Source organism: Salvelinus sp. IW2-2015, linkage group LG32 (genome assembly GCF_002910315.2).
Source record: "Salvelinus sp. IW2-2015 linkage group LG32, ASM291031v2, whole genome shotgun sequence".
NCBI classification, from domain to species: Eukaryota; Metazoa; Chordata; class Actinopteri; order Salmoniformes; family Salmonidae; genus Salvelinus; species Salvelinus sp. IW2-2015.
In genome coordinates this window covers 12,741,082-12,754,623 of record NC_036871.1, presented here as the reverse complement: position 1 = coordinate 12,754,623, position 13,542 = coordinate 12,741,082, and the positions used below count along the sequence as shown (strand labels likewise).

The following is a 13,542-nucleotide window of genomic DNA, read 5'->3' as shown; positions in this document are numbered from 1 at the left end:
CAACAATAAAATAACAATAACGAGGCTGTATACAGGGGGTACCGAGTCAATGTGCGGGGTTACAGGTTAGTTGAGGTAATTGAGGTAATATGTACATATAGGTAAGGGTAAAGTGACGATCAAATCCAATTTTATTTGTCACACGCGCCGAACACAATAGGTGGAGTAGACCTTACCGTGAAATGCTTACTGACGAGCCTTTAACCAACAATGCAGTTCAAGAAATGGAGTTAAGAAAATATTTACTAAATATTAAAATTATATTATTTTATACTAATACAATTGCTTGGAGAAAGAGACTTTGTTTAACAAGTAATATAATATTTTTTGCGAAAAGGYAGGGGTCAAAATGATTGACACCCCTGTTTTCAATACCTTTCAATACCTCACCTTGTGAGGATAATGGCACTGAGCCTTTTTCTAAAATGTTATATGAGTTGGAGAACACGTTGGGAGGGATCGTAGACCATTCCTCCCTACAGAATCATCCCAGATCCTTGATATCATTCGTCTGCGCTTATGGACTGCCCACTTCAATTCAAACCACAGGTTTTCAATGGATTTCAAGTCCCGAGAACGAGATTGCCACTGCAAAATGTTGATTTTGTGACCAATTCAACATTTCTTTGTGGATTTTGATGTGTTCTTGGGGTGGTTGTGTTGCTGGAAGATCCACTTGCGGCCAAGTTTCAGCCTCCTGGCAGAGGCAACCAAGTTTCAGCTTCCTGGCAGAGGCAACCAAGTTTCAGCCTCCTGGCAGAGGCAACCAGGATTTTGGATAACATATCCTGGTACTGTGTAAAGTTCATGATGCTGTTGACCTTAACAAGGGCCCCAGGACCAGTGGAAGGAAAATAGCCCCATAACATCAAAGCTCCACCACCATATTTTACAGTATGTATGCGGTTCTTTTCTGCTCATGCATTCTCATTTCGACTCCAAACCCACCACTGGCGGGCGTGGCCAAAGAGCTCTATTTTCATGTCGTCCAACAAATGTTAACACCTGGAGTTTGCTAAACGGCATTGTCACTTGGATATGAACCGGTGCTCTGGTCAGATGACATGAAAATAGAGCTCGCTATGTTGCTCTAAGATGAGTTTTTTGGATGGTAGAATGATATTTCAAATGATTCACAGCTGTATTGGCTGCCAAAGGTGCTTCACCAAGTWTAAACTCAAGGGTGTGAAGACATACGCAATCAATACATCCTCATTTAGTATTTGTAAGGCGATAGGAAAATGTTCTTTAACTGTTATTTCACTTTAGAAATGTGGAGTAGGTTGTGCAGATCGAATGGGGGAAAAATCGAATTTAATCCCTTGTTAGATTGAATTTTAAGGCAGAGAAATGTGAAGACTGTGCAAGGGGTRTGTAGACTTTCACTAGCGACTGTACTTTTAAATGCATACACGTTTTTTTCCCTACCCCACATTCAAAGTGTAACATATTGAGCTTTGTCGTGGTGCTGCTGGGAATAATATTAAAAGCTGCATTAACAGTACTTAAATTGTGATTATTATATTGTGTTTGTGCTTTAGGATGAACTAATAATAACGTGTTTGGAAAAATCAACACAAAAAACACTMCATTTGTTCCCGTTCCAGCAGCTTGCTGCTCTCGCTCCCTCATTCCCTTCCCTCAGGGAACCCATATTAGTCTGCATATTGTAATCAGCTGTTTTGGTCCTGCTATTGCTGTGCTATCCTGTAATGGCAGGTGGAGATTTTCTTCCCATGTGCAATTACCTTTCCACCCCCCAATCAACCTTGCCCTCTGACCTCTTGGATAACACAATGAATACACTGCCAGTCTGCCTTAATAGAATTAGCCCTTACAAAACCAACACCTCTGTCACATCTCGCCCGGGGGGTTACAAAGAGGCACAAGCTTTTCATTWAAAAAAACCCTTGCCAATGCCAATTTAGCATGTTGAGAGTGAAGTGCGGTGGACAGCTGAAAAGGCTGTAATGTTTATGATTTAGGACTTGATTCTGTAAAGTCTTCTAACATGTTAGCCGAGCTCATTTGTGCTATACAATACAATATACTGTAATTACATTTCCAATTACAACCGCGAGCACAGGTCGCCACTGGGAGAACCATTGACATTTTCACTGAAATTACCAGTGTTGCATTTATAGTCTGCAAAGGATTTGTCTAATCCAACATCTAGAGACCCTATTATTAATAATTAGACAAAATGCTTAGTGTTGGGAATTGCCGACATAATATAAGCATCTTATTAATATGGGTTCTCTGGAAACGAGATTGTTCTAATAAATAAAACAATCGCCACATGGCAGAGGGGAAAAGCATWAAAAAAATTGCATTTGAAAATGGTTTTGAGCCTTGACTGAGGCTGGAGCTATGAGACGATAAGCAGAGGAAATGTGCAATATTTAACCGATTTAGGGCAGCAGCTGCTGGGTATGGTCTTTCTGATTCATGTCCCATTAAAGCTGATACTTCAGGCTGTTGATAGGCACTCCAAAATATTTCAATGAGGACTGAAGAGGGAAGCGTGACATTAAGAATGATTGAGATATGAATGTAACTACATCATAGGATCAGAGCTTTTTTCTCACTAAGTGACCTCTCCAGAAAAAACTTTGGGCCCTAGTTATTTTTCCTGGGCCTACAGTTTTTCTGGGGTCGGTCACAGGGTCAGGAAAAATGTCTGGCCCTAGAGATGAACATGGAGCATAATGAAAAACAGTTTGTATAGAGGAAGGAAAGATGGCAGACTTACATCACAGCTCTTCTCTGGGTTTCTCTTCCAGTGTTTCCTTTCTGTCTTCTTGGCGCCCGTTGAGTGGATGGCAGCGTGGGTCTGCACCCTCGGGTTCAGAGACAGGATACTCTGTGGCACATTGAACATGGCTCATTAACACAGGGCGGCTTATTGACCCAACACACTATTGTGAAATAGACAATTCGTGTCTATTTCTGATTCGTGTCTGATCACAATAAGCTGTGAGAGTGGGTTGCAACACCACAAAGGTCTCAGTATTGAGTGGGTTTGAGAGTTGTACGTGTGAGGAAATGCAGGTTATATTGGAAGAAATGTAAAAAGGAGAGAGCATTGAGGCACATAGGAATTGTTTTAGGCTGAATCGTTAATGGTAAGAAGGATTTTTTTKTGTGTTTTAGTATAGCATATGTTTACCTTTAGGCTACATGTTTATATGTAGAGAAAATGTCAATTTCTACACTCAAAAGTAATCATAAAGTAAATCATTTTAAAATGTGGCCTGTGACACTTTGCTTCTTGAAAGTCCAATATCTTGAAAACTTGACTGCTGACATGCAAAATATTATGGGACTGTATCAACAGTGGACTAATACAAAAATACTCAAAGATAGTTCTTTAATGGACTTTCCCTTTAACACTGATTGTGCTAAAACACCATCGGATTGTGATATCAACCTGTATTAATTACACAACACATTCATCTAATCCATAATTCACAAGCAGGCAAATGCATCGTGAAACAAGACCCACATTGAGGCTGAGTACTAGATTCTCATCCTGTGAGGTAACTTTCTCTGACACACATTGCCCATTGATTCACGGTTGCCAGTCAAATGATCATGGTATGAGCAAGTTTTTCAAGATGGACACAAATATAGAGCAGGGTCCTCTGTTCAGATGGCAAACACAATTAACAGCCAAGCTGACTGAGGGAGAGGAGGGAAATGGGGGGGGGGGCATAAACAGAAAAGGAAACAGCCATCACTGGCACACTAATACTCATTTCATGCTCTTTGTAGGGTAAAGGGGAACCATGTCCGCATTAGTTTCAGTACCCACGACTAGCACAATCAGATAAAGGGAAGAACAGAAAGGCCAAGCGCAAATTGAAATGAGCCTCCTTTGGTCCTGGTGCTGAACTGAGACTTGAAGGCAGCTTGTGAGGTGGGTGCCAGCTGGATAATACCATTAAAGCTTGAAACACAAAGCAAGCAGATCCAAGATGTCATTCAACAGAGACCGGCATACCAATGAACATGGATGAAAGCCCTACAGCTCTCAGTACGTTTATAAGTAGAGTGTAAATTGTGGTACGCTGTTATCAAATGTTTCAGAACTAACTTTTTTGTCTTGTCAATATTTGAATATTTTTCAGGTAAAGACACAAACAACAACAATAAAACGGCGCTGCTATCTGCAAGTTATTTCTTTTCTTAGGTTTCAGTGGGGGAATGAACAGGTCAGCCAGACCTGAAGCAACAATTTGCACTTCAGTGAGAAACTGATTTTCTATCGCGCACAGTGAATCTATTATTAAAACCACTATCAATGTATGTAAGGGAAGTATAGAGAGTACACTCTGTATTCAGCCTATGGTCCAGTGCCTGTTGTGTGGAAACAGTTGTATTATTTTGAGATGCGGAGCATTTGTGGTATTCTTTATCAGACTTTGCCTATGATTCAAGTTTCATTCATTTCTATAGTTAGGCTACACCCTAAAAACACCAGAAAATGAACCGAGTACAGTTCTAAAAATAGCTTTCATTAATATTATATGATATTGATAACAGCCCTCTATTTTATTAAAGAATAAGAATACATTAYCAAACAAATCATTTGGGGAAGTGTCTTGCTATGCCTTTAGGGTAGAGAAAACCAYTCCCGCAGGAGGTTTCCAGATATAATTTTAAACACGATTATATTCTCCTTTCCTCGCAGTCCTCTGAGGAGCRGTGGAGGCTGACTTTATCAGTCTCCACTGATCACACCCAGCACCCACATCACTAATTCCACAGAGTCAGTAAAATCACAATCACACACTGCAGAAATTAGGAAGCGATGTCAGCCGTTTGGCAGTGGTATTTAAACTCTGGACTGCTGATGTTTCGGCCATTGAGAGGCTTGAAGCCACCGGTCAGSCATATTGGCACTCCACAATAGGAGCAGTCCTCCATAGGACTGAATGGAATTCTACAGTATTTCAATGAAATGCTTCAAGGACAAAATTACATGTATTTAAGTATGTTTGGTTATTGTAGTGGGAACAGTAACATTAACATTATCTCAGAATGCCATTTTGCATCTATTGTATAATAATGCTCAAATATTTGTATCTGGAATTTGTCTTTCAGTAGAACACATCTGGCTCTCCTCCACCAGTCATACAAGGAGAATGATCTAATGCCTCCCATCAAAAAGAGAGCTGGCCCATGCAAGCAARGAGCAGCGCAGTCATCAACGACAGTACATGCACCATTTCTTCACCAACTACGAAGTTGGGGAAACACGTGTGGACCTGAATTGCGATAACTGCAGTGGCCAAAACAATAACAAGTTTGTGCTCTGGTATTGTGCCTGGTGGACCATGCACAAGCTCCACCACAGTCTGGACCTTCACTTCCTGATCACAGGCCACACCAAGTTTGCCCCTGACTGGTGCTTTCGGCCTCATCAAGCAGCGCTTCAGAAAGACCAGAGTGAACATTGTCTGAGATTGCTGGTGTTGTGAAGGACAGCACTGTGACAGGGGTCAACATCCCACAGCTGGTTGGACTGGAGGACGGTACGGTGCTGGTGGAAAGCTATGGCTGGCTACAACACTCCGTACTTCAGGCCGCTGCCACAGATCAAGCAGTACCAGCACTTCAGGTGAAAATCATTTTCATTGCATTGCATGAGGTTATTCTTCTAATCTAAACTTGTGAGGTGAATTGATGTTGTGCAGGGTTGTAATGTCTTCAGATTTTTTGTTGTTGTTATTCCCTGTTTTACAGCTTTGGAGCCTGGTGTTATTGTCGCCAAAGAGATTCTGGACTGTCGGGACCAGGTTTCAGCTGCTGTGCAACGCTGACATCCTTCCTCCCATAGATGGTCTGCCTGAAAGCACCACCTGGACTGGACACAGCTAGACAAACATATATTTTTGAGAAGATCAGGGAGTTTTGCAACGAAGTCGAGGGCAGGACAGAAACAGGCTCTCCGAATATAGATATATATACATATATATACATTTGTGGTTTGGACGGACCAGTCATCAGCACTATCTGCAGTGCCTCTATTCAAATGACTCTCCTAACACTAAAGTTGCTACTACAATTTATTTTTGTTATCCTGCTGCTCAGCCACTTTACCCCTGATTTTATGCATATACAGTAACTACATCGTCTATCACTGATATCGTTATTGATATTGTTCTTGTACATACTGTATATTTTATTTTGACATGATCTATCTCTGATGTTGCTATTAYGCAAGTAACCATTTGGSTGTACCGTTTAAACCTTCTGTAGAGACCCATCCACTTAGCAAGACTTATAAATATAAAATGAATATTGATATGTGTGGTCGTAACATGATTTTGTGACATACCACAACAATATCAAGTGTCCACCACATAAATATATGGYGCATGCATTTGTTTATGTACTGTACATGTGCACCTCACTCAGGTTTCAACTCAGGTTGCATGGCCTTAACTTATGTATGGAATACTATGTGATAAGTGCGTGTGTAACAGTATATAAAGTATGCTAATATACTGGTGTGAAGGCATTTGGGCGGTGGTCAAATACTTTAAAGTACTACTTAAGGTTTTTTGGGGGGGTATCTGTACATTACTATTTATATTTTTGGCAACTTTTACTTTTACTTCACTACATTCCGAAAGAAAAKAATGTACTTTTTACTCCATACAATTTCCCCTGACACTCAAAAGTACTCGTTACATGTTGACAGGAAAATTGTCCAATTCACACACTTGTCAAGAGAACATCCCTACTGCATCTGATCTGGCAGACTCACTAAACACAAATGCTTAGTTTGTAAATTATGTCTGAGTGTTGGAGTGTGCCCCTGGCTATCAGTCAATAAAAAAAGAGATAAAATAATTGTGCCGTCTGGTTTAATATAAGTAATTTGAAATGATTTATACTTTTACTCAAGTATGACAATTTAATACTTTTTCCACCACTGGATGTGACTGGAGGTTACAGCATTTCTTTCACATGACCCATCAATTTAGACAAGTGTGTCTGGGTAAGCGTCATCTAATATTTATAAAATATTTCTATCTGAACACTTTCTGTTTACCTGGAATTTTTCCTTMTTGTAGACTACTTCCACTTTTAGTCTTAATCTTTACTTCACTCCTCACTGTTTAGCACATGACCTCACATGTGAATCCATAAAGAGATGGGTGGGGCTGCCTTAAGAGGGTGTGAACAATGCTGGATGGGTATAGACAAAGGACAGCTCTCCAGTAGGTAGCAAAACATTCAAGATCCTTTTCTCAAAAGTGAGTTGACAACTGTATCAACTTTCAAAGCAGAATTACTTTTCCATTGTTCCTCAAAAATGTTGTGTATGATATACCATTTTGTAGCTCTGAGTCTCTATTTTTATCCAATGTAAAACATTTTGCTGCATAAGACCGAATCCAGTTGGTGAGTCACATATATAGTACCAGTCAAAAGTTTGGACACACCTACTCATTCAAGGGTTTTTCTTATTTTTTATTTTTTACATTGTAGAATAATAGTGAAGACATCAAAACTACGAAACAACACAAATGGAATCAATTAGTAAACAAAAAAGTGTTAAACAAAATAAAATATTTTCAATTTTAGATTCTTCAAAGTAGCCACCCTTTGCCTTGATGACAGCTTTGCACATTCTTGGCATTCTCTCAACCAGCTTCATGAGTCTTGAACAGTCTTGAAGGTGTTCCCACATATGCTGAGCACTTGTTGGCTGCTTTTCATTCACTCTGCGGTCCAACTCATCCCAAACCATCTCAATTGGGTTGAGGTTGGGTGATTGTGGAGGCAAGGTCATCTGATGCAGCACTMCATCACTCTCCTTCTTGGTCAAATAGCCCATGGGTCATTGTCGTGTTGAAAGAGAAATGATAGTCTCACTAAGTGCAATCCAGATGGCATGGCGTATCGGTGCAGAATGTTGTGGTTGCCATGCTGGTTAAGTGTGCCTTGAATTCTAAATTAAATCACCGACAGTGTCTCCAGCAAAGCACCCCCACACCCTCACACCTCCTCCTCCATGCTTCACAGTGGGAATCACACATGTGGAAATCATCCAATCACCTACTCTGTGTCTCATGAAGACATGGCTGATGGAAACAAAAATCTCAAATTTGGACCCATCAGACCAAAGGACAGATTTCCACCAGTCTAATGTCCACTGCTGGTGGATCTTAGCCCAAGAAAGTCTCTTCTTCTTATTGGTCGTTTAGTAGTGGTTTCTTTGCAGAAATTCGACCATGAAGGCCTGATTCACACAGTCTCCTCTGAGCAGTTGATGTTGAGTTGTGTCTGTTACTTGAACTCTGTAAAGTATTTAGTTGGGCTGCAATTTCTGATGTGCAGTCTACTCTAATGAACGTATCCTCTGCAGCAGAGGTAACTCTGGGTCTTCCTTTCCTGTGACAGTCCTCATGAGAGCCAGTTTCATCATAGCTCTTGATGGTTTTTGTGACTGCACTTGAAGAAACGTTCAAAGTTCTTGACATTTTCCAGATTGACTGACCTTCATGTCWTAAAGTAATGATGGACTGTCGTTTCTCTTTGCTTATTTGAGCTGTTCTWRCSATAMTATGGACTTGGTCTTTTACCAAAWAGGGCTATCTTCTGTTTACCACCCCCACACCTTCTCACAACACAACTGAYTGGCTCAAACGTACTAAGGAGGAAAGAAATTCCACAAATGAACTTTTAACAAGGCACACCTGTTCCAGGTGACTACTTCATGAAGCTGGTTGAGAGAATGCCAAGAGTGTGCAAGGTTGTCATCAAGGCAATGGGTGGCTACTTTGAAGAACCTCAAAAATAAAACATATTTTGAGTTGTTTAACACTGTTTTGGTTACTACATGATTCCATATGTGCTATTTCATAGTTTTGATGTCTTCACTATTATTCTACAAAATAGCAAAATAACAGAAAAACCCTGAGTTAGCAGGCTGTCTGTGTCGTTCGGCGGGGGGGGGGGGCTCAACACTGCGCCCCCTATAAGTAATTTAGTGTATACATAAGTCATTGTTCACTCATAGGTATAGCCCACATACAGTCAGAGATAATTTTAGTAGGACACCAATGATCCTAGTAATAGGCTATTGCATCATGAAACTGCGGGGGTATGAAGAATAACACAGTGCAAACAAAGAGCTCTGTCAGTCTCCCTCCAATTTCCCACAATGCCATTTTGAATAGCATCATACTTCAAAACAAACTTGACTAAGGTCTCAGAATGCCCAGAGATCAGTAGAAGAGACCCCAGCCACTCCCTCAGAGATTCTAGTCTTTCATAAAAGTAACATATATCCTCCCCGGAGCTGGATAGTTAAACATCAGCTGGCAATTCACTGTCTTATTGCTCTGTGTCTTCACCTGGAAATCGATAGATGAATTTCCACATATTGATCCGCCATGGGTGAGATAAAGCAACAGTATCCTACTGCACTGGGGGCATTCAGCAATATTAATTCAGTTCCAACATCTGATGCAGTGATACAGGTTATGGAGAGTGTAGGCTGTCCTCCTTGTGTTCATCCCTGAATATCGCTGTATTTAACTAGAATGGGGAAATTAAATCTAACAAAATCACACAACTAAAGGCCATGGTCCCAGGCCAAAGGCCCAATTCGATTGAAACCAGCTTATAGGCTAAAGCAACATAGCATTTCTCGCCTAGGGGGAGAAAGCATGCTTGAATCAATATTAAGTTTGTTCTCTCCAGTTGCACATAGTAAAATATAGTGGCTCTATTATTGTAAATATACTCTCTCAAATTGCAAGAAAAAKAACATGATTGTGATTGGCTAACTGTCCCAGTCAAGGGGACCTTATCTTGCACGAGGAGGAGGGCTGAGTTGAGGGTGGGAAGCGTTGTGGGGTAGAAGTTCAGAGCACCACACGTTCCTGACCTCACAAGCTGGGCCAGAGGGTGCTTAAACACACTATACCGGGAGGAGGAGGAGGGCTGTCACCTGTGTTCAGGGGAATTATTTAACTAAAGGAAAAGGGGGCAGCAGAAGATGGACGATGTGTGATTTAGCTCACTGTTGGGCGAAGAGAGAGAGAGAGAGAGAGAGAGAGAGAGAGAGAGAGAGAGAGAGAGAGAGAGAGAGAGAGAGAGAGAGAGAGAGAGAGAGAGAGAGAGAGAGAGAGATAAGAAGATGGGTGGAGGAGTGGGAGAGATGGGGTGTGCCGGGGGGGCAGTCTCGTGTTGGCAAGTCCTGGAATGATCTGTGACTTGCTGATTGATTAACAGAGCAATCAAGGTGAACTTACCCAGGAGCTACATTTGCTAGGCCATCTATTTACATGTCAGTGGTTCTTTGGCACTGCACACAATATAGAGCCACTGATTCCAATAGGTTAAAAGTTCTGCAATAGGTATAGCGAGATTAAGAGAAATAAGTTCATGTGTCAGGTAATCACCATGAAGAATCACATTTAAAAGGGATAAGAGGAGAATCATTGACAGAATCACTGTAAAACTTCCCAGCGAACAGTGAACGTTCCTGCAACAATTGTTTGGGTGCATTTCTAGAATGTGTTATCGGAACGTTCAAAGAGAAAATGTTACATCCATGTCATGGTACCATCCCTAGCTGGGAACATCTGTCTAATGAGAGACTATTTTGACCTTGTCAGAACGTCCCTACTAACAAGGTAAGCAGATAGTTTTTGGGGTCTTTATGGTGTCAAATCATGTTCAGACCTCTACAAACAGGTCAGCAGACACTTCATGACGATCACAACGCCACAATACGCCTGAAACAGAACATTCCAGGAAATCCAAATGTCCTCTTGGTTATTGTTGAAGAGAGAAGATAAAGATTAGCTCGGCTATCGGTTCATGACCTCTTATCTCCAAGCACACTATGATGAAACGCCTGTGCATCCCGCCTGCATCACCTGACCCTGGACTAATATTCTCTCTTTTGGACTTATGCTCTTTGACAAATGTGTAAGTGAAGGTTTCACGTGCGTGATGTATGTGATAGATCCCCCTATAGCCCTATGCTATGCTTTACTCAAATGGTTAAATCACTGGGTTACATATCCTTGGGTTAAATATACAACACGTTATGGGTATAGTGTCATCGTTGCGATACATTATCAATGAATGGCATACAATACTCTGTACGACGGTAGAGGGATGTTGTGGAGCGTTAAGCTTATACCGCAGTAGGCCGGCATTAAAAGTGTGGTATATATCACATGGATGATCACTCAGCTGGGGTATAAAACATGCAGTGCCTCCAACACTTGTAGGATTATTCTAAGGGGTTTCATGCTTAGACTTACAGCCTTGATAGGAGAGCAACTCGTTAAAATCCTAGACGCTTGACACTGAGGCGGATGTCTGCGAGACACACGTTTCCTTGTCATCGTTTAAATGGGAATTTTTGGTGCCTATGTTGCCAATAGCCTGTCCCTGCACTTGACTTGATAGTCCTGTTCTGGAGGCTGGCCTGGCAGGGTTCAGGGCCAGACATAAAGTGTATAGACCTTTCTGTAAGCGGACACATKAATCTCATTTCTAACGAACACTGATGGCCATCCTAGACATTTTTAATGAATCCGTGAGCACACACAAAGGTGCACGTTTAGCTTTCTCACAAAGGCAGGATATTAAAACGAGATGTCTCCAGCGCAGCACAAGATGAATGGCCGGTTTAATTGCCCCGCAGACGGCCATTATTATGACATTTAGTGAGGTATTTTCGACAGCTGACAGGAGTCATTTAGACCACGTCTTAAGCGCACCCTGACACAGCCAAGGTCACATGAGTGTTGTCATAACAGCCATTAATAGAAATGCTAATGGTGGCCGTCACGTACCCCGGCACACTCTCCATTCAAATGTCTTCAATAAAAGGAAGTCTACATGTCAYCTAGGCAGAGGTGTAGGCATTGTCAAAGGATATTATGCATGCCCATCCACCGRCATGTCTTGGGTTGGTTTAATACAATGATGTATTCAGTAATACCAGATATTATTGTATAAAGCTTATATTTTTTAGAGGTTATGTAGGCCTATGTCCCATCATTGATTACAKTATTTGCAAGGTGAGTCATACTAATTTACAAGCATTGATTATACTAGGCCTTCTTGTCAAATGGCAGATACAAAATATCCGTATTCCTGTTTTTTGTTGGTTCAGTCTACAGTTTTGCCTTTAGTAAAAGTGGCTTATGCATGGTGTTGATAAAAAAAAATGTGTAGGCTACTGAAGTAGTAGAATCCCCCATCGACTATTATTACAATGTTTAGGACAATTCTTAAAGCAACGGTTATTGGTTTGTAAATATTTTTCCCCCATCAAAATAGATAGGCATAATGCAATCCTGTAACTGGCTGCACATGCGCAGTCCATGGTGCTGAAACTTCAGTGGTAGCTACAGAATGATTGGCTAGTATGAGAAGGAAGAAGGAATTCTCGTGCTAGCCGATGAGAAGCTGTAGCATTGTAGCTGGTTTATTCATTTCTTTTTACAATTGCATTGCCTGAACAAGTGTGTGAGTCTATCACAGAAGGAAAAGACTGAAAGTGGTCGGCAAAYTTCCGTGCAAAACTCGCATGGGCTCTCTTAGACTGAAGAAATGGTCTCGTGGTGTCACTTTATCTAGCACGTTGCTCAAAATAACACTACTTACTTACTTACTGACTTTATTGTCCCCATGGGGAATTTAKGTTGCAGTGTCATGTACACGATATACTGTTTTAAGGTAAGTTCTCTTTCTCCATGTAGCCTAAAAAAACAAGTCATAAAAAATCCCAAAGAAAAATACCTCCATAAATTGGCAAACGTGGAGAGTAGGCTAATTTGTAAATTCCTGCTMGCTGCTCCAATCCATCTAATTCTAGCGGTTTGCCAACCCAGATGTATTTACAACATGGCTCAAGCAGGTAGGCTAAACACTGCGCATAAAAAGTAAAGCAAAAAGACACCTCACTCCCAAAACCAGGGGTCSTAAATTGAGATTGCAAGTGAAAAAAAACAGATTAACAACTATAAAATCATGTACCTCAATGTCCGGAAGGTCTTTACTCAGCATGTTTCTCTTTGGTCATTTAGCTGTCAGGTAAAACTGAAACAAACCYTTCGGTTTGTGTGTTCAAAACTTCTCTTGTGCTCTGTAGTAGCTTATTACRGGAAGAAAAAAAGCAATCCAAAGAGCCAGACTATTCCATTCTCAGTCCGAATGCGCYGTCTGAAACAGTTAAACACAGCTGCACATATGTTGTCCATAAAGATTGCTGTGTTTCTTTGGACCAATAATAATTTTATTAGTTYGAAATGGTGGAGCCAGACATGTCGACACACTGATAAGGGAGTTTGAAAGGTTAAAGTTTGTTACGAGTCCATTATAAGGTGAGAAGGGGGCACATAGCATGGATAACTGTTCTGCATCATGTTGAACTGTCAGCACCCCCCCCCCCCCCCCCCCCCCACTGGGCCAAAACACACACACACACATACACACACACACCACACACACACACACACACACACACACACACACACACACACACACCACACG

General features: G+C 41.2%; 1 protein-coding gene across 2 annotated transcripts in view; it reads right to left on the bottom strand.

Moving 5' to 3' along the window:
- Positions 1–13,329, bottom strand: part of dpydb (dihydropyrimidine dehydrogenase b) — a 159,742-nt gene extending 146,413 nt beyond the window's left edge. The window contains exons 1-2 of one of the 2 annotated variants that reach the window (XM_070436750.1): positions 13,027–13,329; positions 2,753–2,863 (exon numbers count right to left, since the gene is read on the bottom strand). In XM_070436750.1, the coding sequence (XP_070292851.1) occupies positions 2,753–2,863; positions 13,027–13,056 (141 nt within the window). In that variant the 5' untranslated portion in view covers positions 13,057–13,329. The remainder of the gene's footprint in view (positions 1–2,752; positions 2,864–13,026) is intronic. The other variant, XM_023976995.2, reaches the window with a different exon arrangement.
- Positions 13,330–13,542: the final 213 nt, after the last annotated feature.